At 41.2% G+C, this 27,888-nt stretch overlaps 2 protein-coding genes across 2 annotated transcripts in view; both read right to left on the bottom strand.

The window, feature by feature from the left end:
- Positions 1-2,062: 2,062 nt before the first annotated feature.
- LOC108958255 (ankyrin repeat-containing protein ITN1) lies at positions 2,063-4,165 on the bottom strand. Its single transcript, XM_039309882.1, has 2 exons — positions 3,777-4,165; positions 2,063-2,503 (listed from the first exon to the last, which is right to left on the bottom strand). Exons 1-2 carry the CDS (start codon positions 4,107-4,109, stop codon positions 2,063-2,065), a joined length of 774 nt encoding a protein of 257 aa, XP_039165816.1. The 5' UTR covers positions 4,110-4,165.
- A 210-nt stretch (positions 4,166-4,375) lies between these two features.
- Positions 4,376-27,888, bottom strand: part of LOC104428490 (ankyrin repeat-containing protein BDA1) — a 42,663-nt gene continuing 19,150 nt past the window's right edge. Inside the window, exon 2 of the mRNA XM_039308378.1 lies at positions 4,376-4,726. Within this exon, the coding sequence (XP_039164312.1) occupies positions 4,586-4,726 (141 nt within the window). The 3' untranslated portion in view covers positions 4,376-4,585. The remainder of the gene's footprint in view (positions 4,727-27,888) is intronic.

The raw sequence follows: 27,888 nt of genomic DNA, 5'->3' as shown, positions 1-27,888 counted from the left end.
CTCCACTAGGACTTTCAGAGTCTCCAAATGATTATGCTTCACTCCTAGATGGAGAGCCGTTTCGCCGTGGCTCAGCCTGTGCTTGGCCGCCTCCGGTCACACCTTGACCAGCTCTATCACGATGTTAATTCAGCCCTTCATCATGGCCAGATGAAGTGCAGCCCTTCCATTTTTGGCATGGACAAGGCATGCAAGGGGGTTCGATTGTAACAATTCCCTCACTATTTCTACGTATCCGTTCGTAGACACCAAGTGAAGAGGCGTACGTCCCTGCAAAAAAAAGGTACTTAGCTAGGAGCATTCTTATTGAGGGAGACGTTCACATTATATATTATATATTGTATTATATATTTTATATATATGTCAGACCGAGCTACTCAAATTCACCGTTGTTTGTAAGATCTTTCAGGCTAAATTAACTTGGAAATCTATGACTTGATTTCTATCTGAATTTTGTTAATTTCCGTCATATATGATGGGTTTGATTTCTCACATATCATGGAAACAGGAAAACAAAATGCGATAGTACATGTACAAAGTCTTATTTGACAAGCAAGATTGTCTGATCTATGTAGAGATATTCCATCGAACTATAGTCAATAAATTATGTTGCACATGGCTAAAAGCCTAAAGCTTGCAAAAACCGAATCAAAACAGTTGCCGTTCCATCGATTATCTGGTTCGCGAGGATGACTGGGTGTAGTTTGATCTGACAAAAGGATATCAAACAAACACAACCAAGGTTTTCGATTTGACATACCTGCGAGTCCAACTCCATGGCCAAATCCTTTTTATGAGCCAAAAGAGCCTTGGCAAAGTGTACATGACCGAGCATGCAGGCCACATGCAATGGTGTCTCGTCAAAGCAAGTGACCGAAGCCCGAGCTAGGATGAGTCGGTCTTCTTGCAGCAACTAAGCTAACAACTCGGCGCACCCGCCAAGCGACGCTTCATAGAGCCTCCTCTCTTGGTGTCTTCTTTCAAATGCTAAGGAAGCTTGTTGATGTGATGGCAGAGACAGCGACCTTCTTCTCGGGCTTGCAATCGATGTCATTGTTCCCAGCTTGTGGGTGAACTCAAAATCGCTCGGGTTAATCACTTGAAGTGATTCTGCTCCGCTCGTGAGGTACACGATCTCTCTTTTTCTTTCACTAGACTTCTCTTGGAGTTGGAATGTCAAAGGTTGAGATTGTTAACTATATATAAGATGATAAAACATGAGTCTTATGTAAGCATTTACATATTGGCAAGAGCAGAGCGGTGATACAAACATGGGGATAAGTACACTAAAAATCTCAAAAGTTATGTATGATGCTTGCACGGCCTGCGAATAATAATGGAGTGTTTTCTGTGAAGTCTGTGTATCACTTCCTTAAAATTAGGCAGGGAAGATAGTGTAGGAAGTTCATGTAAATGGTGTGACTGCATTATGGTTTGGTGCCATGGGGTTGAAATTAATCAGACAGAGAGGCTCACTAGCTTTGATCAGATGGCTTTTGGACATCTATCAGCATTGGAGAAGAATATGAAGGAAGCATAAAAAAGAAGTGTGGATGCTTTTGAGGAAGGTGGGTGAGGTTGTTTGGTGTGATTGGAAAGAGAATGGTGAAGCTGTGTGAGACAAATCATAGAATGGCCCAATGTTGCTTTTACCTACTAATTTGCGGCATACATAGGAGTAGATCAGATTACTTTGTGGCCAGGCCTTCCCATTCTCTTTAGAAAGATTCGGCTACATGGGCGAGACATCTCTGATGAGGAGAGCTCGAGAATAATGCGAGATGGACTCTGCGTTTGGTTTGGTAGTCTCATTAAATCGTTTGCACAAGTAGCGGTACTCAGAATGATCTTATGACATAGGGATTAAGTTAGAACGAACATAGGCATCGAGAATATGCAGTAATCCTTTGTCCCACCAGATGAATACACTAGATCTTGATATTGCCCCTAGATCTGCACCAACTCACACGCCCTGATATCCACTTCTTGAGCTTTTGCGGATCTTTCACATTCCGGAAGACGAATGCAAGGAATCGAACAGTGTGAACTAGAAAAACAATGGCTACAATGCCGAGCCAAACAAACAAGGAGTACATAACCACTGTAATCGACCCCCATCCTCGGAGTACCATTCCTCTGTGAACGGGCTCAAATGTTTAGGTTCCCTGTGTACGAACGAGATGGCCATCATGGATTCGAGGTAAGTCATTGCCATGAAAGTGATGGTCACCCACATTGTGCCCGTCAGAACCCTCATCAAAACCTTCTTCCCCAAGGGCAAGCCACTCATGAGCAAGAAGATCGTGCTAAGGGATGCAAGAAAAGAGACGGTGTTGCATAGCCAGAACAATGGGTAACCCTCTGGATCGTTTGCAGCCAGTATCGATGTTCCTGCGTAGTATAAGATGGTGCCTTTGTCGTCTTTCTGATCGTTGTCCCACAGGCCGCAGGGAGGGCTAAGGCCGGCTTGGTAAGCCATGGCTGCGATCACGGTGGCAATTATCTGCTGTGACGTGAAAGAAAGTTTTAAAATTGCGAATGAAGAAAGTGTTTCACCTATATTTGAAAATATGAAGATCATCGAGTCAAAGTTAGTCATTTCAACAAATACACAAATTCAATTGATGGCTTTTCCTATATTTATCGAAATACAAGGAAATTGTGGCGAGCTCTCTACGTAAATAGAGGTCATGGATTAAATTATGAACAATCTAAGTGTATGAATATATGCATATATGAAGAAAAAAAATGTAGATATTTCGAAGTTTGAACGTCTTTTTATGATGGTTGCTGTTGTTGTTAGAAAGAAAATCAAAATCTAATAACTAAATGTGTGGAAAATAAAACACACTTATATTCTCGTTGTTGGCAAGGCTCACCCTCATCAAGCTGCCGGCAAGGCTCGTGTCACCTAGCCATGGGCGAGGCCGAGCTCGCCCAACTAAGGCGAGGCCAAGCCTCGCCTAGCCACCAAGGAGGCTCAATTGGCAAGGCTCGGCCTTGCCATGGGCTAGTGACACTCTAAAGAGGTTGCTGGCCCTCGTTTGGCCGATTGTTGGCAAGAAGAAGAATGAGAAAAAGACAAGGAAAAAAGAAAAGAAAAAAAGAGGAAAATATAAAATACTTATCAAATGCATTTCTATACTGATAATATAAATTTTGGATAGTTACAAAATGCCTTTAAAAGCTGTCTAGGGAACAAAATAAAATAAAAATCATTTTTAAGCAAAAATTGTTCCCGGGAAGATAATGGTTACCAAACAGACCCGAGTCATTGAGAATATTTGAGAAGACAAAAGATTGAGTTTTTTTTTTTAGAAATCCTCTTTACTTTATGTAATAGTATAGATATTTAAAGAAAATCACCCAACTGCTTCACATTTAGATTAAGTACCATTATTTTCTTAAATATTCATCAACTTGCTTCGTCTCTTCTCACTATTGGATTTATTATATTACCCTCTATTATTATTTTTTATAAAAATCATAAGCCATCTATTATTGTAACTACTGATCTTCTTTCTATACATAGTTATTTAATTATGAGCAATTTAGTTCATACGTAGAAAACATTTTTAAGAAAGCATAACTATTTACTTTACGCGATACAAATGATTATTTTTATGAAAATATTTTTTGAATCATCCATTTTTCATGAAACAAATAGGGATTTTAAATTAACTAGTTGTGAGCTATGATGTTAATTGCAATAACATAACCAATATGATCTAAGTTTACAGCAAATGCTACTCCAAGACATCTAGCTAAAGCATTACCATCAGAGAATCGCGCTTCTTCTTGATCCATTTCTCGTGTTTGTCTCCTTTCTGCTTCCTGATTTTCCCAGAGAAAGATGGTGGCGGAACCGCCTCTACTGGAGGAGTATTGGTGGAGGGAAGTGCTGCAGATGCTAGGTCAACTACAACTGTTGAATTCTCCTCATTTTTGTTATCAATAACTGCTTGGTGGGTTGTCGATGCAGGGAATCTTATGGCTCTTAGAGCTCCAGCATGTACTAACAGTTCTCTCAATTCAATGACTTTGAAATCCTTTGGAAAATATTCCACTATATCCAGAGCAGAGAAGCCATTTCTATTCACTGTGTTCATATCCACTTCGCTTATTTGAAGCAGATATTTCACTGTCTGCACAAAAAGATGAGCTTCTTATCTATTATAAAAGAAACAACAAACAAAGATATCTCCTGTAAGTTACTTCAATCAATAAATCTATTGAAGTTTGAATGCAGAAAGCTTGAGTCTATAGAAAAATGAGAATGAGTTGGATTTTATTTGCACAAAATGTTCAATTGGAACGCGATATCTAAGGTTGTCACAATTTTGAAGCAATTTGAAGCAAAAAGGGTTACTTCTATTTGCTTGTTTGCTGTGGCCAAATGCAAAATGGTATTACCCTCATCATCCTGAGCTTTCACCAAATCACCATCTCTCATCGTCTCCACTAGGACTTTCAGAGCCTCCAAACGGTTATGACTCACTCCCAAATGGAGAGCAGTTTGGCCGTGGCTCAACCTATGCTTAGCTGCCTCCGGTCTCGCCTTCACCAGCTCTATCACGATGTTGCTTCAGCCCTTCATTGTGGCTAGATGAAGTGGGGTCCAACCATCTTCGTCATGGACAAGGCATGCAAGGGGGTCTGATTGTAACAATTCCCTCGCTATTTCGACGTATCCGTTTGCAGATGCCCAGTGAAGAGGCGTACGTCCCTGCAAAAGTGAAGTGCTTAGCTATGGAACATTCTTATTGAGGGACACATTCATATGATTTATATATATATCGCATTTTCAAATTAAATAGACCAAGATACTCAAATTCATTGGTGTCTATAAGATCTTTCAGGCTGAATTAACCTGGAAATCTATGACTTGATTTATGTTTGAATTTTGTTAATTTCCTTGAGATATATGATGAGTTTAATTTCTCACAAATCATGAAAATTGGAAAACAAAATGCTACATTACATGTGCAAAATCTAATTTGACAAGCAAGATAGTGTGATCTATGTAGAGATATTCCATGGAAATATAGTTTATAAATTACTTTACACATGGCTAAAAGCCTAAAACTTGCAAAAACCAAATCAAAAGAGTTGCGATTCCTCCGATTATTTGGTTCGTGAGGATGACTGGGTTTGGTTTGATCTAACAAAAGGATATCAAACAACTACAACCAAGGTTTTCGCTTCGACATACCTGCGAGTCCAACTCCATAGCCCAATTCCTTTTATGGGCCAAAAGATCCTTGGCAAACTGTACATGACCTTGCATATAGGCCACATGCAATGGTGTCTCGTCAAAGCAAGTGACAGAAGCCCGAGCCAGGATGAGTCGGTCTTCTTGCAGCAACTGAGCTAACGACTCGACGCACCCGTCATGCGACGCTTCATAGAGCCTCCTCTCTCGTTGTCTTCTTTCAAATGCTAAGGAAGGTTGTTGATGCGATGGTGGGGATGGCGACGTCCTTCTTGGGCTTGTGATCGATGGCATTGTTCCCGGCTTGGGTTGAACTCGAAGTCGCTGGAATTTATCATTTGAATTGATTACACTCCTCTCACAAGTGGTGTTACCGCTAAAAAAAGAAAAAAAAAGTGGTTGTTACCGTAATATGCGGGGTTAAAAAGTCAAAAAGTCACATGATTCAGAAGATTCCCGCGCGGAGTTGACTTGTTGACTTCCTGTTCCTGTTCCTGGGTCATCATACTCATTATTTAACGGCTGCGATGGTTTGTGCTACCCGGATCATCGTACTCATTATTTAACGGCTGCGATGGTTTGTGCTACCCGGATCATCGTACTCATTATTTAACGGCTGCGATGGAAGAAATGCCGACAAGCTACCAGTTTATTAGGACGAAAGAACGAAGAAATTCGACCAGATTCCTTGAGCGGTGGAGATCAAAATTTGGTGCGCCCTTATTTGCATCCGAATGTTTGATGTAAATTTTCATCTTTATCACAATATTATAATTTTTATATAATTTTTTAATAATCCAGAGACACATACGTGGAGACTTTTCTACCTGAATTCTAGTTAGGAAATACCCTTCAAGCTCATAAGTTTTTTTTTTTTCTTCGGGTCAGACCATAAATCGATTAAGAAGGTGTGTTTACGTGACCTCGATCTAGAACGTGTCATAGATAATTGCTAAGATTGGAATAAGAGATCTCTAGTTTGAAACCCAAATTCTCTCGATATCCCATTTAGCTATACCGACCCTAAAAGAGTTAATAAAGATTTTTGCACAATTTCTAAAAGACGTGATTAGAGGCTGTTGGCATAGGTGACCCGGTTCGAAGATCACTTGAGGCTAATGATATCCTAAGTGCATGTAATTTGCCTGAGTATGCTCTCCATCTATAGAATGAAGCTAAACTTTCTTAAAATTTCCCCGATAGAAAATTAAATCTTTCTTAAAATAAGTTCTTTCATAATCCAAGATTCGAGCGCAAAGGCACAGTTCATTTTTGCTATTACCAACTGTAAAAGTAGAGAAGCTTATTATAACTACTACCAATCGTAACCTCAATTATCAAAGATTTAGTTTTGTTAGAAGGTCTCCTAATAATCTATTTGAAAAAGAGTAACATTGAGGAGTAGTTGAGTCTCTCTTTCTCATGGTCAAAGGATTAGATGAGTCTAAAGATGACTATTCATCTAAACATTCCCTTCGACGTGATTATTGGGCGTTAACCAATGTCGCTGTCGGCCTCATCAGATGTGGCAAACGCTCTCTGGTGTGTAAGCAACGAGGATCGTGCTCCTCTTGAATCCAAAGAGAAAGTTCAGTGCTAAAGCAGTCGATTTTCTTCACTGGAAAAAGGTCGAGAATCTTTGAGTTTGAGACTTCTTGGTCTACGTAGTTGTAGATGACAGAGACTCGAGAAGTTGCATTCGAAGATGGTACTGTGCACAGGCTGTTGGCAGATGGATTCGGTGGGTTTTGAAGAGGGTCTTCAGCTTAGCCTCCGGCTTCCAGTCTTCCATAGTCAAGCCACCCTGCATATATAGGAGCTAAGTTATGTAGTCATGTTTCAAATTCAGCTTAAAGAACTGTGAAGCCATTACTAATTAATTAAGATTTATCTACCCGGTATTCGTCTTAGAGATCTCTTCGAAATGTGACTGACAAGCTCCTCTTCTGAGTCATACACATTTGCCAATGCCGCTCCTCTTCCTCCTTCCTCAGTCTTTTTTTCATCTTTCCCTCGGCCTCCTTGCGTCCGCGTGAGTGGGTGTGGAGCACGAGGGCGTAGGGCCTCGACTGTGGTCTTGGCTTTGTCCTAAAGGTGAGTGTGACCACAAGGCGCAGTCTTCCATGTGTAAGACATAAATAATTCATATGCGGAAGCCAAGATCGTTTATAGACAAACCTCCAGCCATTGTTTGCATTCACGTTCGTCGAATCTCCTGAAAAATCAAGAAAACAATGGGCGCACTCTACTAACTAAATTTCCTCACGTACTGATGGTGTATTCTAAATGTGAGGATTTTGTGTTAGACCTTGATCACCCGTCAGAAATGAACGTACGTTCCTTATATATTGTCTCCCATCAAGACGAGCGGTTGTCAACGAAAAGGTACGAAGCGTGGAAATCTTCATGTCGAATAGTCGCAACTTTTAGGAGAAAATTTGGGTATAAATATGGGATCACTAAAATAAAAATAACATTCTCCCACTTGATCCCATCATTTTCATCATACGAATCATTCAACTAATTCCACGAAAAATTTATGCTTAAAGAAAAGAAACAAAACACATGGATCATGGCGACATGTCCTCTAAGAGTGAGTAATACCTTCCAAGTATCACAATGCATCTTATTTCTTTAATATCAGCCTATATGTGACAACATATCTTAATGAATAAACCTCATGTTTATTCCAGAATCAAGGATAAATGTTATTCTCATAAACAACAAAATGTGTACACAAAAATTGAGAATCAACATTACAACTGAATAAGAGTTCCACACAACAAAAATTGTTCATATGTCGACAAAACACATAATGGGACCTATTCCCATACTAGTTACATGATCCTTATACTTCATCGGTGGCATGCCTTTAGTTAAAGGATCAGCTATCATCAATTCAGTGCTAACGTGTTCAATGACCACTTTATTCTCCTTAACACGCTCCCTTATGGCTAAATACTTAATGTCGATATGCTTACTTCGACTGCCACTTTTGGCATTTTTAGCCATAAAAACTGCAGCTGAATTGTCACAATATATTCTTAATGGCCTAGAAATAGAATCAACAATTCTAAGCCCATCAATGAAACTCTTCAACCATACACCATGCGAGGTAGCCTCAAAACAAGATACGAACTCAGCCTCCATAGTGGAAGTAGCAGTCAAAGTCTGCTTGGCACTTCTCCATGATACGGCTCCGCTAGCTAACATGAAAATGTATCCAGATGTTGATTTTCGTGAATCAATGCAACCCGCGAAGTCCGCATCCGAATAACCGATCACTTCCAGGTTGTCAGTCCGTCTATACATAAGCATATAGTCTTTGGTACCTTGAAGGTATCTCAACACTTTCTTTGCAGCTCTCCAGTGGTCTAAACCTGGATTACTCTGATATCTTCCCAACATTCCAACAGCAAAAGCAATGTCAGGTCGAGTGCAAACCTGAGCATACATCAAGCTTCCAACAGCAGAAGCATATGGAATGTTGCACATTTGTTCCCTTTCTAGATCGTTCTTCGGGCATTGGTTCAAATTGAACCTGTCACCCTTCACAATGGGTGCTATACTTGGTGAACAATCTTTCATCCGAAATCTCTCTAGGACTTTATTGATATAGGTTTCTTGAGATAGTCCTAAAATGCCTCGAGGTCTATCTCTATGGATCTTAATGCCAATGACATAAGATGCCTCACCCATATCCTTCATGTCAAAACTCCTAGAGAGGAATTGTTTCACCTCATGTAGCAACCCCTTATCATTGGTTGCAAGTAGTATATCATCCACATAAAGCACAAGGAAACAAATTTTGCTCCCACTAACCTTCGGTATATACATTGATCCATGACATTCTCTATAAAACCAAATGAAGAGATAACATCATGAAACCTTAAGTACCATTGGCGGGATGCTTGTTTCAAGCCATATATAGATTTCTTAAGCTTGCACACCAAATGCTCACCTTTACTAGAGGAAAATCCTTCAGGTTGTTTTATGTAAACCTCCTCCTCTAGTTCTCCATTGAGGAACGCCGTTTTCACATCCATCTGATGTAATTCCATATCAAAATGGGCAACCAATGCCAAAACAATACGAAGAGAATCTTTCTTAGATACAGGAGAAAAAGTCTCCGTATAATCGATTCCTTCCTTTTGAGTGAATCCTTTGGCAACAAGTCTAGCTTTATATCTTTCAATGTTACCCAATGAATCTTTCTTAGTTTTGAAGACCCATTTACAACCAATGGCCTTCGCATCATTAGGTAACTCAACCAAATCCCAGACTTTGTTAGATGCCATAGAACTCATCTCTTCTTTCATGGCATTGTACCACAAATTGGATTTATCACTATTCATGGCTTGTGAAAACGTTTCGGGATCATTCTCAGCTCCAATATTGTAGTCAGACTCTTGTAAATACACAATATAATCACTAGGAATAGCCGATTTCCTTGTTCTAGCAGATCTTCTCAATGTTGGATCAACATTCTCTTGAGGAGCATGTTGCTCAACTAGTTGTTCAACAGTTTCTGGTAATTGCTGAACAACTGGATCTACCGGATCAATATCGCGAGGTTGTGGAACTTCAACAATTGGTTGTTCAATAGCCGGCTGGCGAAGGGGCATTATAAGTAACAACCAACCCTAAACTTGAGGTGGAAGATTGAGTAACTGAATGATCTTTCTTAGGATCAAGGTCCTTCGATCGATCGCTCCCACTGATCAAGTCATTTTCAAGAAATTTAGCATTTCTTGATTCCACAATCCTAGTGGTGTGAGATGGACAATAAAACCTGTATCCCTTAGACCTTTCGGCATATCCAATGAAATACCCACTTATGGTCCTTGGGTCCAACTTCTTTTCTTGTGGATTATAAATTCTCACTTGACGGGCATCCCCAAACGCGCACATGATGCAAACTTGGTTTCCAACCCTTAAATAACTCAAAAGGTGTCTTTGGGACAGCCTTGGTCGGAACTCGGTTTAATATGTACACTTTGCCGTCTTAAGTGCTTCAGTCCATAAGAATTTAGGAAGTTTGGAGCTACTAAGCATACTACGCACCATGTCTAATAAGGTCAGATTTCTTCTTTCCGCTACGCCATTTTGTCCGGAGAACCAGGCATAGTATATTGGGCAACTATCCCATGCTCTTGAAGAAATCTTGCAAATGGACAGGTGCTTGTCCATCTTCGTGTATCTACCATAGAATTCTCCACCTCTATCTGATCTCACGATCTTAATTTGCTTATTGCATTGTTTCTCTACTTCCGCCTTAAATACCTTAAATGCATCTAATGCTTCATATTTATTATGAATCAAGTAGAGATACATATAACGTGAGTAATCATCTATGAAGGAGTTGAAGTATTTTCGACCACAAGAGTCCATATCCGGACTACATATATCTGTATGTATGATTTCTAATATTTCAGTATTCCTCTTGGCACCTTTCTTTGATTTGTCAGTCTGTTTTCCCTTTATGCAGTCCACATAAGTATCACAATCAGTAAAATCTAATGTACTAAGTACTCCATCATTTACTAATCGCTTAATTCTATCTATGGAGATATGTCCCAATCTCCGGTGCCACAACATAGAGGAATGTTCTTTCACAACACATCGTTTCATACCAGCTTTATCATGAACATACATCGCATCATAATAGGCATTGTCTTGTAAATTAATTCGAAAAAGACCATCAGACAAAATACCACTCCCAACAATTTCAGATTTAAATGATAAACTAAAGTTTGAATCTGAAAAGTTAAAAGAGTATCCCAAAGGTACAAGTCTTGAAACTGAAATTAAGTTTCTAGAAAAGCTAGGAACATAAAAGGTCTTTTCCAAATCTAAAACAAAACCACTATTGAGAACTAGTCTATATGTCCCAATAGCTTCCACATGCGAACGCATCTTGTTTCCAGAATAGATGCTTTGTTCACTTCCCACTGGCTTCCGGTGGTTTTGAAAACCCTGCAAGGAATTCGAAATATGGATTGTAGATCCAGAATCAATCCACCAAGTGTTGTGACTTACATCAGTCATATTAGATTCATAACAAACACAAGAGATTGGATTACCTTTTTTCTCAAGCCAGGCCTTAAATTTGACACAATCCTTCCTTATATGCCCCTTCCGTCTACGTAAGAAACACTTGGATTCTTTCTTAATGTCAGCTTGGGAGGTATTTTACCTTTTCCCTTATGCTTGCCATAGCCCTTATTCTTTCCTTGTGTTGCCAAATGAGCACTTTCTCCCAATTCCATAACCAGTCTTTCTTGCTCTTGAACACACATGGTCATGAGTTCATTAATAGATCATTTATTCTTATGTGTGTTATAAGAGATCTTGAAAGGTGCATACTGTTGTGGGAGAGTGTTCAGAATATAATACACAAGGAACGATTCAGATATCTCAACCTCAAGGTTCTTAAGCCGAGCTGCAATGTTCCTCATTTGCATGATGTGCTCACGCACACCTCTAACACTAGTGAGCTTCAATGATGAAAACTTCATAATCAGGGTCATGGCATGCGCCTTCTCAGAACTTTCAAATTGCGCATCTATAGCCTCCAATAAAGCCTTAGCATTGTTATGTTGAGCAACTGAACCACGAATACTTGGAGATATCTTAGCTCTTATAAACATGGCACAAACACGGTTGGACCGCTCCCATTGGTTATAAAGAGCTATCTCAATGGAGTGCTCGAATCGGTAGGAGCAGGTGGTTCGTCTTTCCGATAGCATAGTCAATGTCCATCCACCCCAATTGAAGAAGAAGCGACTCCTTCCAAACTTTATAGTTCTCACCATTCAAAGTATAGGAACATCAAACTTAAATTCGAGAGAAATTCACGGGTTGCGAAACCGCATATCAAATAATCATGCTTATGTCACAAAATTTGAGGCAAATATAAATAAATCATGTTTTACCAATGTAAACATGTCACAATATGAATCACATACATAAAAACTACCTGTGGGCTAAGTTTTTAATTTAAATAGATTCATAATTACTTCATGAAGAAACTACCATACTATATGCCTTTTCTTAATCCCTGTGGGTAAATTAAGAAAAATAATATGATATTCCATCCTAATTGATCATATTAATATAATGAAAATTCTTGTGGGATAAAATTCATCATATTAATATAATTAATTACAATCAATGTCCATTTCTAAATATGATCCGGAGGCTTTTTAATATATAATTTAATTAATTAAAGATGCTGTGGCCACTCCCTAATTAATTAAATATATGGACCATTGGACATTTAATTTCATGCATAAAATATTCATAAAAATGCATGAAATGACATAATAAATAAATACATCAAGGGCAGAACAGTAAATAAATAAATTGGCCAAGGGTATGATTGCAAAAAATTTAAAAATTGGGGCAAAAGCGAAAAAAGGACCGCGGAAGAGGGGACGTCAGGCGCGTGCCGAGCACGTGCGCGTCCAGCGCACAGGCGCGTGCTCGGCACGCGCTAGAACCCGCGCGGGGCGCGTGCCCCGCACGCGCGCCGTTCAGCGCGCGGGCGCGTGCGTTGCACGCGCCTGCAACTGCCGCGCGCGTGGATCCCACGCGCGCAGCGGTTGCGCGCGCGTATGGGCGCGTGGCGCGTGGGTCCACGCGCCTGCAACTGCAGCGCGAGCGTGGAGCCCACGCGCCTTCTCCTCGCGCGAACAGAGGCCTCTCCGCTGGTTTTTCGCCATTTTCAGCCGCCATTTCTTCTCCGTTTCTTCTCCGGCAGCCCATCTAAGACCGAAATAATTGATGGGTTTTGAAGAGAACGTCGGCACGACCACATGGGTACAAGTTTCAGCGAAAATGATAAAGAATTGGCCCCAAAATCAAACGAAAAACTCCACAAACGAAATCCTCAATCACCACGACTTCCGCCGCCCGATTAGCCTCCGGCAAACTCCGATATACCGGAAAAACTCATGGCTAACGTTCCTTATGGCGGTGCGACCGAATGGGTCCGAAATCAAGGGGTGGGTAGTGCGGATTTTGCCCGGAATCGTTGAGTTTCTCTCTCGGCCTCAAAATCCGAGTTACTGTTCATGTAAAAATAAGCCCGAAAATACACCGAAAAAACACAATAATACAACAAAACAAGGCAGAGGCACTAGATTTGCTCTGATACCAAATGTAAGACATAAATAATTCATATGCGGAAGCCAAGATCGTTTATAGACAAACCTCCAGCCATTGTTTGCATTCACGTTCGTCGAATCTCCTGAAAATCAAGAAAACAATGGGCGCACTCTACTAACCAAATTTCCTCACGTATGCGATGGTGTATTCTAAATGTGAGGATTTTGTGTTAGACTCGATCACCCGTCGAAATGAACGTACGTTCCTTATATATTGTCTCCCATCAAGACGGCGGTTGTCGAAAAGGTACGAGCGTGGAAATCTTCATGTCGAATAGTCAACTTTTAGGAGAAAATTTGGGTATAAATATGGGATCACTAAAATAAAAATAACACCATGCACACAAGGCGTAGTCTTCCATGCACGACGATTCCGTCCACCTCCGCGTCAAGTGGATGTGGAGCATGAGGGCGTAGGGCCCCGACTGTGGTCTGTGCTTCGTTACATATTTCGTAACAGGTTGTGAGACACTAACACTCAAAAGGGGATTGATGAGATGGTCACATTTCCACTCTTTTTCAACTTACTTAATTGACTCTTACAATCTATCACATCACTTTGTAAACTAATTTTAGAAAAAATATAAATAAGGGCTTGAAATGCCATCATTTCTCGAATAATGACTTAAAAGTGGATCTTGTGTTAAATAAGAGTTTTAAGTGGTCATGGAAGTTTCAAATAAGGGCATGATTTTGCTGATTTATTCTAGACGATCAAGAGTATTTTCATCAAAAGAAAATTTTAATTTGAAATAATTTTTTTCTTTTCTCTCTTTTCCTTTTTTTTTTTCCCGATGAGCACCGGCGAGGGCTCGGTGACCTTGTTGAGGCGAGGCCATCCGGGCGGCGAGGCGACCTTGCCCAAATCTGGTGAGGGCGGCCCTCACCTTTGAGGGAGGCCTCACATAGGGCGAGGGTCGCCTCCCTAGGCAAGGCCCTCCCTCGCCTAGCCCTCTTCGGGCATTGTGGGTGGGTACCGGCCATCGACAAAGAAGGAAGAGAAAACTAGCAAAAAAGGAAAAAAAGAAAGAAAAATAGGAAAAAAGGTAAACGACAAAATGCCATTGGCCAACTAGAAAGTCAAGCTCTTTTTTGAAATTAACATAGCTACTTTACGCTCTTATTTGAAATAAAATCATTTTTAAATCCTTATTTGAGAATGAGGACACTTTAGGGTCTTATTTAGAAAAATATTTATTTCATGCCCTTATTTGGAATTTTCCCATTGATTTTGTATGTCATTTTCATATAGCGTTGAGTTTGACAATTTAAGATTATAAAGCACTTAATAGTGATTTGGAATATCTATGTGTTGTCAACTATTTAAAAAATTTGAAATGCCAAAGCAATAGGTAGTTTTTCAATTTCGGTCAAAATCTAATAAATTATCTGAATTTTCAAAAGTTATGGAAAAATTATATGTATATCCGCATTTCATTGTAATAGTTTCAAGCATCTTGGACTAAAAAGTATTTAAAGCGTGTGAGCCGCAATATTTGATTAAGTAAAAAATAATAAGCGAAAGGACTTACTTGTTTGTGTTTTAGCAAAAAGCATATTGTTTTTCTGCCAAACTTTAAAGTATTATTTCAATTTTAAAAAATTTCGAAAAAGTACATGTGAATTTTTGCGTCAAATTGCCATTTTGTAAAAAAAAAAATTATACTTTTTAGACTTGTAAAAAGCTCAAAATTTACAAGCCACGGATTATGAGTGTGAACAAATGAAACACAGAGTAAAAGTCAATTTAGACAAAACAATCGACGCAATTCTTCATTGAGGCATGTCTCGTCTCACGAGATCCATATGTAGTGTAATTTGGCAAAAGGATCTTATTAGCAGGTATCCCAGTGCATGAGTTAATATAACTAAAAATGGAAATCACACTACCCAAGACACTTTTGAAAATGGAAGAGTATTTATACATTATGTTGAAGTCTCTTGCTTCAAATAAGAAATATCAAATCTTTAAGGCATAGTTGATGAATAAATTATCAAGGCGATGCTCTTTGGCATTTTCTCGCTAAAAGCAAAGATTAAGGAGAAAATAGAAAGATCAACATCACATTGAAATCGATGCAATTACCTCTCCAAGTTGATCATAAATGCTTTTGCTGTAGGCACTGGGCAGTAGGGACTAGGTGCTGGGGCTCCTTTAAATGGATATATTCAAGAGTATCATGGATAATTTCGGTGCTTGATATCGCATATATAAAAGAAAATTATTCAAATACAAAATCTTGCATTTTAGTGATTCTAAAAGGATTCATTTGCTTTAAAAAGGAAATGATTTGAAAAATATTTTCTTAAAAACTTATCACTTGTATCGTTTTGAAAACATATAATGAAAATGTTTTCATTATTGATAACAATTTTTGTTTAGCTATTTTCTCAAATAATGAAAATACTTTTCATTCACTCAATTTTCTTTTGCCAGCGATTATCTTTTAAAAAATAAAATTTAAATTATTCATTTTCTATAAAATAATTTTTATTGCAGTTTTATTGTGCTTGGTTATAACGCTAATTAAGAGCTTGGTCAATCACTCTCACAACGTCGGGGGAAGTAGGTCTGCATAGAAAGGAACTTGGTATTTGGCTCATTCCACAGAGCCATGACAAAGATCCAAAGTATTGATTCGGACATGTCCCTTTGGCACCCTTGGTTTAATCATTATTGTGCTGATATAACCAATTTAATCAAACTTGATCGGTAGTCCAATTCAATACACATAACCATTTGCACTTCGATACCAGTGGACGAGCAGATGTGTTCAAAAATGCAATTTACGTTTAATTGGGACTCTTTTTTTTTTTTTTTTCTCTCTTTTTTCATCTTGCATTTTTGATGGCTAAAACCTAGAGCAAAAGTGAAATGTAGCTTTAGTAGACCATATATAGGGAAATAGGAAAAGTATATCTTTTTTACTATTACTTAACTTTGGTTATGTTTAATCGGTTTATATGCACTACTCACACGATGTGGAAGAAATTCTTACCATCGAATCTATTGCTTGAAGTGGTAATAAAGTTTTCTATTAAAGTGAATACTAAATAAGTACGTTCCCTTTTATAATTCCGTACTTTTCACATTACATGTACCAAGGATATAATTTCAAATTTAAAACACAAATGACCTTCTTGAGATCATAATATTAAAAAAAAAAAGGTTGTATTTCATTTTTACCCTTTTAAATTATTGCCTCACTATATTCCACGCGTTCAACCCAAAAAATATATTATTAGTTGGATAATATTGCGTATGCGTTTCTCAAGAATGTCATCTTATCCCGCAAGACTCGGATCAAAAAGGAGGGCGGGCAGTAGGGGTGAGCAGCGGTTTAGGGTCGACTGGACCGACCCGGACCGGCCCAACCTGCCGGTCTGGTCCGGTTCCCAAGGGGACGGGTCGGTCCTTGGTCCTGAAATTTCAGGACCAACACAATCGGGTTGGTCCTCGGCCCCGAGAGTTTTGGGTCGGTCCAACCCTGGACCAACCATGTATATTATATTATATTATATTATATTATTTATAATTCTTTTATATATTCAAACCTAAGTAAAATTTATGCTATATTATATTATATATAATTCTTTTATATATTCAAACCTAAGTAAAATGATGTTAAAGTTGTTGACTCCTCATGCTCACAATCATGGACAGACGGCATCCAATTCCAAAAGGCGTGAAGTTTACGCCGTAAAGGTCTTCACGGCCTCCTCCTCCACAGTCTAGACTCCAGAGTACATTCTTCACCGTGAGGACCAAGGACTCCTCATAGTCATGGACTCGCGACGTCCAAAATGGTGTGAAGTTTATGCCATAAATCTCCTCACGGCTTTCTTCCCTAAAGTACGTTCTCTTTCATTTTGTCTTCTTTGTTCTTCAATTTGCCAAAATCAAAAGTAGCAACATCCCGCTCGCCTCTGGTTGCCCGTGCCGCTCACCTTTGACCGTGCGCGCTGCTCGTGCCGCTCGCCACTCACCACTCGCCCTTTGCTGTCGTCGCTGGCCTCGCTAAACGCTCGCCACTCACCACTCGCCGCTTGCCGCTGGCCTCACTAAACGCTTGCCGCTTGCCAGTTGAAGCTCACCCCACCCAACACTTGATGCTTGCGCTCGCCACTCGCGTCGGTCGCCTCACTTATCGCCGAGTAAATCAAAAGGAAAAAAGAAGAAGCCCTAATTAGAAACCCTAATGCTTAGCTTGCCCTTGCTTTCCAAACACAACTTGACTAGTGCTATCTACTTTGTGCTTCATTTGAGATCTTGTATTGGTATTTATAGTTTAGTTGCATAATGCTGCATTGTCGATGGATATGTAATTTGAATTTGTAGGTTTACTTTTTTAGGAAGTATAAAAAACAAAACGAAATAAATTATCGATCGGTCCCGGGTTGACCTTGGAACCGGACCAAACTCATTGGGTCGGTCCGGTCCTTGGTCCTAGGCTCAGTAGGGTCGGTTCTCGGTCCTAAAAATTGAGGACCGACACTATACGGGTTGGTCCTAGGGTTAGGGGGTGGCCCGGACCAACCCGGACCATGCTCACCCCTAGCGGGCACACCCCAAACCCCTTTTTGCACGTGAACGAGCAAAGACGTGTGAATCGATTGGGAGAAGTGCTTTTCACTTGCATGGGTTTTCCTCTTTTATATAAACCAATGCATGGGACTCGTACCTTCTATTATATTTTAAGCTCGCGATTAGCTGTGCGGATCTACCGAAAGCAAAAAGAGATTTCCAGCGACTCCCGTAAAGAACACGTCGTCAAAGTCGACGGCGTGCCAACCGGTTGCCGCGAGTTTGCGAGTTGTAGGCGGCTCGGAGCGGGCGCATGATTTGCTGCCTCCTACTGTGCATACGCTCGGAGTCTTCATATTGAGATTGCAAAATGTGTCCACGTAGGGGTGTGCCAAGGAACCGAGATCCGCCCGGAATCAGATTGGAACCACCTGGAACCGGTAGGTACCGGTCCGGTTCCTGGTTCCATGGGCGGATCCACCCGCCTGCCCACTCGAACTAGACCGATTAATTTTTAATATTAAAAAAAATTACTAAAACAAACCCTAGATCTCATCTCACTATCTCTTCGTCTTTGGTTCTGTCTCTCTCTCTGTCTCTTCCTCGGTGCGTTGTATGCCAAGAAATGAAGAAACAAGGAGTTGAAGAAGATCGTCTCCAGCTGCCGAGAGATGTTAGTGGTGCTTTTAGGCCAGGTGTGCTAACAGCACTAGTAGGCGTTAGTGGTGCAGGCAAAATGACCCTAATGGACGTTCTAGCAGGGAGAAAGACTGGTGTCTCTAAACAAAACAAACAATGAAGCAGGACAATAAGGAACCTTTACCTTTGGTCAAAGAAAATTTAGCCATATGTGATTACTTGCAAGTAGGAAATGGGAGAATGTTGCATTCCATCTGTTCGCATTTTTTTTTTTTTTAATCTATAAGATACATTTATAGTTGCAACAAATGAATCTTTGTTCCACGTACTTAAATTTGATTTTTCTTTCTTTGGCTTGCTTTGATGTCACGTAGTTGTTCTATGTTGAAAACCAAAATTGTTTCGTGTCAAGATCGGTTCTATGGATCCACTTGGGAACCAGACCGGACCGGTGATCCAGTTCGGGTGGATCCATGCAATAAACGGGTAAATCCTAGTTCCAATTTTCGGAACCGGTCCTTAACGGGCGATTTCCGGTTCTAGGTTGGGAACCGTCCGACCATGCACACCCCTATGTCCACGTAACTCTAATCCCAGCTGCACTCAATCTGAAATATTACGAAACCCTAATTAGGGCCTTTTTTTTTCTTTTTTTTTTTTTGTGGCTCCCTTCATCGTTCTCTATGTACGGCCACCTCCGAACCCAACTTTCGTGCTTGCCCCTGTTCTTGCCAGCGGCAAATTGTCACACCTTGAAGCTGCGCTGCAGCTTTACCGTCATCTCTATAGACATGATTTGCTCGGACAAACTTGAGACCACGGGCTTTTGCATATATGGGGATTTGACATAATGTATTAAGATTCCTATTTATTTCGCAAAAAAAATAAATAATTTGAAAAATATTTTTTAAAAATGATTATTGATTTTATTTATAAAAATGAATAATTAAAATATATTTTTATTGTTCACAAAAATATTTAATTATAGATTACTATTATTAGTAAAAAATGTTTTTATTAATTAATTATTTCAACTTAGGGGACTGCTCAGCGAGTGGAGCGACGCGCGGGTTTGGTCTCGCTGGCTGTCGTACGATCCCCCCTGGCGGGTCAAAAACGAAGCGGGGGCGCGGTTTCGTTACCCGGTCAACGGTCTCGACCTTTTCCCGTGTTTCCCCAAGATCGCGTCGACCTTACAATTTGGCCATTTTCGTTTACGTACGAACAAATAATCCAAGACGAACGGTTTAATGCTTAACTTCTTCTATTACTGCTCTCACCCTGTTTATAAATTTTTGTAGATCTCACGTCATTGTGGACGCACGGCATGTGTAAAACCATGCGTAAAACCGACTTTAATCCACAATTAATTAAACATTGCATGTGAACTATGCAAAACCTTAAATTATTACAGACCCATCAAAATAATGAATAGGGTAAAAAATGATCCAATTTAAATTGATTTATTTAACATATTTTGACATATTTTCGTGTAATGCAATCTAGTGACCTATGAACGACACGACATATATTGCTAAAACACTTTTATATTTAACAAATTAAAAAAAAAATATACACAAACTGAAGTGAGAATAAAGATTGAGCAAGCGTGAGATCAAGTGAGAGCGAGATAATGAAAAGAAAGTCATAGAGATGAAATAGATCTAAATAAGTAGTGAATCTATTTAACACTTATATTATTAAAGTTTTACCATTCTGACCCATAGTGAATGTAACTAGTTCATATAATAACTCCCATTTTGACATATCTAAATTATTAGAAGATGACGGTTTAATCTTAAACTCTTCTAAGTTCTCATCTCATTTAAAATCTATAAATCCCACGTCGTCGTAGATGCACGGCATGGGTATCACAACCATGCGTAAAATAATTATAATCTAGAATTAATTAAACATATTTGATCCTGGGAAGAGAAAGGTCTGGGGAAGTTCAAACCAGCAACAATCTGGTTCCCGTTGGTTGCTCGCTAATGGAATGGGAAAGAGCAATAAGCATCCGTTCCTGAAGTCGAAGACTGCTTCTTCTAAATCTACTGCCCCGGCAACAACTAAGGCACAGCCTGGTGACACATTGTGGAGCATCTCATCCCGTGTTCATGGAACTATTGCTAAATGGAAGGAATTGGCGGCTCTTAACCCACACATACGCAACCCCAATATTATTCTCCCAAACAAAACCGTCAGGTTGCATTAAGCTGGGGGTGCGAAACGGAACTTCTTGAAAGAGGCTTGGTTTGCCAAGCTTTCTTCCTTAGCACAGCATCGATGTGCACATGATGACGTTCTCAATCCCCTAGATTTTCCACTTTAATGATAAGAAGAATATAGAAAATGAAATGGCATAAAATCAACATCTTTCACTATAATACCTACAAGGCTGCAAAATGGCTAGGAACAAATGATGAGAAATCTAGAGTTTCACTCTCACTCTCCTGTGAGATATCTCCTTGTGTGGTGCAAAGCAAGAACTCAATGGCATGTTTCTCTAATCTCCAAGGTAGAGTAGCTGAACAGAACATGCCTTAGCATGCCAATTGCTTGCCACCTTATGGTTTGACTACCCCGAATTTTATTCTTTACAGCAGTTAAATCCTCCTCAGCATGATGAGCAACAGTTGGTTTGACTACCAACAGTTATGGGGCTGGTCATCATGTCAATAGCAGACCCCATTATCAAGCCAATGTAACATAAACGGCAACATCTCAAGAAGTGTGAAAGTTATCAAGCCAATGTAACATAAACAGATTTGCGATCGTGCCCTTCTCTAGCTCCTCCATCGCCTTGAATGCGGCTTGGAACCGAGGCTCTATCTCCTCCACGAACTCGTCCGTGAACTCGATTCAGCTCATGTCCAAGGAAAAGCCCTAGCTCCGGTGCTGGTGTGCCAGTCCACATACCTCGTCCACAGCGAGCGGGAATCCTTGTCCAGCCCTCTAGCCCACGCCTCTCCTTCTTCACAGCGTTGTCGGCCCTGCCCAGGTCCATCGAGATCTCCCTTGCGAACGATCGGGCCAGCAATAGGGACAACACCCGGTCGATGGCGGGGAGCCTGGTGTCGCTCGGGAACGAGACCAAGGCCGCCTCCCTCCTACTGGAGGCCAACGGCTTCGCGGCGGAGGCTAGTGGCGTCTTCAGCCTGAGGGAGGGGGAGGACGAGCAGATGCCAGAGACGGAGGACGCCATCGGTAGCGGCGGCGGCTCGAAGTCGGAGTTGATCACAAGTTCGTTGGAGGGAGGCAATCGGACAAAGGCCCAGAAATTGCTGTTTGGACACTAATTTTTCACATGTTCACTTTTCGGGTCGATGGCGTGTCATATTATTGTCCAATACGTTTAGCTAAAGATTAGAAGGCACTAAGGGAATGTAGAATTTCCATCTACGTACTTTCATAGGCACAAAGAATGTTCATACCCTGATAAGGACTCTTATAGCTAAAATGCCATTGTGGAGATTTGGGTTTGCATCTTACTCAGTCCTTAGTATCGATGGCGTATTTTGGAGGTTCGAGGTTTACTTATCTAAGATGAGCTTTTCTCATAGAAATCGAGTGTTAGAATAATTCATAAAAAGGAAAATGTTAAAGAATGTAGTTAGGGTACTTGTTGGGCGTCATTAATTTTGCTTTGGAAAAATAAATCTGTATATTTGAAGTAAGTGGCTATTTTCGAAATTTGGGGTTGCTCGATTTTCAGCATATACTGATACGCTTTATTTTTTTATTGTTAGTGGGTTAACTAGTGCCTCTGAGGTATTTTATTAACAAGACCCTTATAACATGGAGATTACCCAAATTACTTGATCAAAATTAAAGTAAGTATCGTACTAACTCAGAAAAAAAAAAAAGATGTCAAATAATGAAATTTAACAAATATCCTTACTCTTTAACATTTGCCTTTCTATTAATTCTTCCGACACTGGCTTTTTCTATGACAAGTGTCGCGACCTCTTTTTTTTTTTTTTTTTTTTTCGGCGCACGCAATCGGGTACGAGCGCCTAAGGAGGCTAATGGCTCGGCTGAAATTAGTTATGCCCGGACTCTCCCAAGTCCACCAATTCACGACTTTAATAGTCTAAATTTTTAACCTGTAAATTAATTTTAAAACGGAGTCACCACTAATCGGTTTAGGATGGGTCGATTAGAAATCCAAGCAAAGTATCGGGAGAAATACTCGCTCTGCGCAACCCGAGAGAAATTAGGATCGGGGACTTGATTACACTAGTTAATCACTAATGCCCTTTCGATACCTAATCTTGTTTAAACCCTAAGGCTTTTTGGATGTTTGAGGATTTTCCATGCATTTTTGGAGGAAAAACATTTTTTTGAGTCTTTTTCTAATTTTTGGACACAAAAGGGATTTTTTGGTATTTTTTTGTTGAAAAATACAAATCTTTTTTTTTTTTTCTGAATTTTTTTGGCTTTTTCATGAATTTTTGGTTTTTTTTGGATTTTGGCATTTTTTTGGAAAATATGGAATATATATATTTTTTTATTTTTTTAATTTTTCGGAAAATAAAATATTTTTGGATAATTTTGTTTTTTGGAAATTAAAATATTTTTTAATATTATAATAATATAAAAACGAACCGGTCGGGTTCCGGGTTGGGATCGACCAGGTTCGCAACCGCGAGACTGGACGGGCCGCAACACGGGCCCGGCCGGGATTTTTCTGTTTTGTTTTATCTTCTTTTTTTTTTTTTGGCGAAGGGCCCAAACCCACAACAAAATTGGGCCCTTTCGCGTAAAACAGGCCCGTGCACAAAGCGCGGTGACCCGAGCCCACGAAAATGCCCGCCCGGTTTGCAAACCGGGCCGGTCCCGCCCAGTGACTAAAACCCTAGGGGAACGGGGTCATCCGCCCGACCCGATTCCACCCGGCTTCGCGACTCCCTCTCTCTCTCCTCTCTCAACTCGCGGTGTTGATGGAGGGGCTAGGGTGGCAGCTCGCGGCGATGACGACAGCGACACAGAGGACAGCGGTGGCCGGTCGTTCGTCGGAATGGAGAGCATGACTCAACAACAGCAGCCGAGATCTATTTGGCTGGTCGGGACTAGGGATTAGGGCTTCACGGACGGGGGGCTGACGGCAACGACGCGGTAGGCGGGGACGGCAAGGGTGGCGAGCTAAAACGACGATGGCCAAGAGGGTTGATACCGCTTGTGGAGAGGGTATGGCGTAGTGGCGTGGGAAATGGCGACGACCCAAAGCCACGGGGGAACTCCGCGACGGGGGCTCGAGTCGCGGCGGTTCTTTGAGCTCCGAAGCAACAGCGAATGCAGGGGGTGCGGGTGTGTGTGACGACGACGGAGCGATTCGGCGGTCCGATAGCTTCAAGTCTGCCGGCACAGGGGGTAGGTCATGGCGATGGCATTGGTGTGTGGACAACATAGCGGCGGTCGACGGCGTGCCTCGGCGAGGCAACAACGCAGCGACGGCGACTCTCACGCGGATTTCCAGATCTGCGCCCGGATCTCGATCTTTCTTCCTTCGCCCTCCACTCACTCAGATCGGGACGGCGTCGGGGCACGGCTCGGCAGGGCGTCGGGGCTGAAGCTTGGTTACAGTGACGACGTCGGGGGGGAACGGCAGTGTGTTTTCGAGGCGATGGCGTTGGAACTCGGTCAAGACGGCGGCGTCAGGGGGACAGCAGTGAGCTTTCGCGCCTAGACCCGGACCTTGACCGACCCTCTCCCTCCGGCCGATCTCCCTCAGATCTCGGCTAGCTCGCTCTCGAACCTCCTCGGAAGTCTCTCAGGGGAAGTTCTTCAGAGTTTGCCAGCTTCGATCCTTCGGTCGTGCTCGCTCTTTGAGCTCCCTGAAGTCTCTCAGGGACCTCTCTAAGCTTGCTGGCCTCTTGTGTGTCCTTCGACGGAGGTGGTGCCCCGCTATTTATAGGCGAGGAGGTCCGGTCGACGGAGGGGCTCGGCTGTCGGTCTTTGGCTTACCGACCGGACGCCTGCGGTTGAACCGGCATCCCATCCTCGCTCCTCCAACAAGGCGTGCTCGGCATTGAAGGAAGCCCATGATGGCGCTTGAGATCTGTCTCTTCCGGTCGACGTCGGCCTACACTCCTCTGCTGTAGGTCGTCCTTCGCAAGTTGGTGTCCTCTGTGCGCGTGAGCTGCAGAGGCGTAGGGGAAGATGGAAGAAGGAAGAAGAAGAAGAAGAAGAGAAGGGGGCCGGGCCAGATTTGGGAAAAAGAGGGATGGGCGTGAGCTGCAGAGGCGTAGGGGAAGATGGAAGAAGGAAGAAGAAGAAGATGAAGAAAAGGGGGCCGGGCCGGATTTGGGAAATAGAGGGATGGGCCCTAAGGGTTTGCGTGAAAAAGAAGAAAGGAAGGGGGTTGGGCGCGAAGGCCTAGCCCCGATGGGCTGCGATTTTTTTTTTTTTGTTTTCTTTTGTTTTTTACTTCTTTTTTTTGGGGTTTTTGTTATTTGTTTTGTTTATTATCCGAAAAAAACGGAAAAATACATAAATAAAGAAACTAAGGCCAAATTAATAACCTAATCGAAATTTTAGATGTCAATAGCTGCCCCTCTTTGAAGGTGAGTTCGCAGAGGTTGCATTCAAAGACAAACCTGATATCTAAATTTTGTCTATACATATGCAATAGATTATATTTTATTTGGGACATATTGTCTTATGCAGAAAATAAGCAATATAACATTACACATACTAAGACCTATGTAGCACCGACACGGACACGCGACACGACACGACACGACACGACACGCCGACACGTCGTTTCTTAAAAATAGAGAATTTTGACACGTTCGGACACGTTATATATTAACTATTTTTATAATAATAAAAATAGCCTAGAATTAATTTACACGAAAAATATTGAATAATATCATTCATTATTTTAATTTGTTACAATAATACATAAAACTTAGAGGAAAAAAACATTATTTAAAGAAAATGCTGAAATGATATTTTTAAATTTATTTATTTATCATATATGGCATTTTTATTACTTAAAGTAAAAGACTTTTAAAAAAACTAAAAAAATTATAAAAAACAAAACTGACAAAAAAAAAAATTGACCTGTGCGTTTATGTGTATATTTATAGTAATTTTATTACTTCTTTTGTGTATATTTATATTTTGACCCCTCAAGTATTAGAAATTTTTAAAATTGACCCCGTGCGTGTCGGAATTACGTGTCAGAATTCTGGACTCGCGTGTCGGAGTGTGTCGAAAAGAGTTGACCACGTGTTGGATTTTTCAACACTCGTTGACCGCGTGTCGGAGCGTGTCGGGACGTGTCGGGCGTGTCGGACACGTGTCGGAGTGTCGGACATGACACGAAAGCTTCCGGAGAGTGTCCGTGCTACATAGACTAAGACAGATAAGAAGATACCTGTAGTTACTTACCGGGAGTGAGTGAGATAGGGTGTAAACCCCGAGTTTTGGCAAGTATCAAGGCGTCATCTTACCTGTTGCATGAGGAGATTGCTTCTCCAAGACCCGAACCATTCTTCGGTCGCCTATTGGAGCAATAAGTGATTTGTCTAAGACCCGAACCTTTCTTCGGTCGCCTTGACAGGGAATTGCCTTCCCAGGACCCGAACCTTTCTTCGGTCGCCTATTAGAGCAATAAGTTGGTTTGTCTAGGACTCGAACCTTTCTTCGGTCGCCTTGACGGGGAATTGCTTTTCCAGGACCCGAACCTTTCTTCGGTTGCCTGTTAGAGCAATAAGTTGTTTGTCTAGGACCCGAACCTTTCTTCGGTCGCCTGTTAGAGCAATAAGTTGTTTGTCTAGGACCCGAACCTTTCTCCGGTCGCCTTGATGGGGAATTGCTTTTCCAGGACCCGAACCTTTCTTCGGTCGCCTGTTAGAGCAATAAGTTGTTTGTTTAGGACGCGAACCTTTCTTCGGTCGCCTTGACGGGGAATTGCTTTTCCAGGACCCGAACCTTTCTTCGGTCGCCTGTGAGAGCAATAAGTTGTTTGTCTAGGATCCGAATCTTTCTTTGGTCGCCTTGACGGGAGATGCGCCGACCTTTCTCAGGGCATCTGTTTGTTGGGAGATTGTACTTGGATGATCACAAGTACAAACTCTTGGAGGATACTTGGATGATTACAAGTATCGAAGGGGTACCTGGACGATCACAGGTACAAACTCTTGGGGGATACTTGGATGATCACAAGTATCGAAGGGGTACTTGGACGATCACAGGTACAAACTCTTGGGGGATACCTGGATGATCACAAGTATCGAAGGAGTACCTGGACGATCACAGGTACAAACTCTTTGGGGATACTTGGATGATCACAAGTATCGAAGGGGTACCTGGACGATCATAGGTACAAACTCTTTGGAGATACCTGGATGATCACAAGTATCGAAGGGGTACCTGGACGATCATAGGTACAAACTCTTGGTAGATGGAATATGGAGAACGTACCTAAGATATTCGTAAATGTCTCTCACCTCCTGGTATGTGGGAATATCGAGGATAGGTCTTGCATATTCATGAAGGTCTCTCACCTCCTGGTAATGGGAATATTGAGGGCATACCTTGGATATTCATGAAGGTCTCTCACCTCCTAGTAATTGGGAATATCGAGGGTGGGTCTCGCATATTCGTGAAGGTCTCTCACCTCCTGGTAATGGGAATATTGAGGACGTACCTTGGATATTTATGAAGGTTTCTCACCTCCTGGTAATTGGGAATATCGAGGATGTACCTTGGATATTCATGAAGGTCTCTCACCTCCTGGTAATTAGGATCGGGGACTTGATTACACTAGTTAATCACTAACGCCCTTTCGGTACCTAATCTTGTTTAAACCTAAGGTTTTTGGATGTTTGAGAGATTTTCCATGCATTTTTGGGAGGAAAAACATTTTTTTGAGTATTTTTCTAATTTTTGGACACAAAATGGATTTTTGATTTTTTTTTGGAAAAATACAAATCTTTTTGGCTTTTTCATGAATTTTTGGCTTTTTTTTTTTTTGGATTTTTGGCATTTTTTGGAAAATATGGAATATTTTTATTTTTTTGATTTTTCGGAAAATAAAATATTTTTGGATAATTTTATTTTTTTGGAAATAAAATATTTTTAATATTATAATAATATAAAAACGAACCGGTCGGGTTCCGGTTGGGACCGACCCGGTTCGCAACCTGCGAGACTGGACGGGCCCCAACGCGGTCCCGGCCCGGATTTTTATGTTTCGTTTTATCTTCTTTTTTTTTTTTTTTGGCGAAGGGCCCAAACCCACAACAAAATTGGGCCCTTTCGCGTAAAACAAGCTCGTGCACAAACCGCCCGGTGACCAAAGCCCACGAAAATGCCCGCCCGGTTTGCAAACC

This window comes from Eucalyptus grandis, chromosome 3, assembly GCF_016545825.1.
Source record: "Eucalyptus grandis isolate ANBG69807.140 chromosome 3, ASM1654582v1, whole genome shotgun sequence".
NCBI classification, from domain to species: domain Eukaryota; kingdom Viridiplantae; phylum Streptophyta; class Magnoliopsida; order Myrtales; family Myrtaceae; genus Eucalyptus; species Eucalyptus grandis.
The sequence above is the reverse complement of the archived record's forward strand: the minus strand, read 5'-3'. Positions and strand labels throughout refer to the sequence as shown.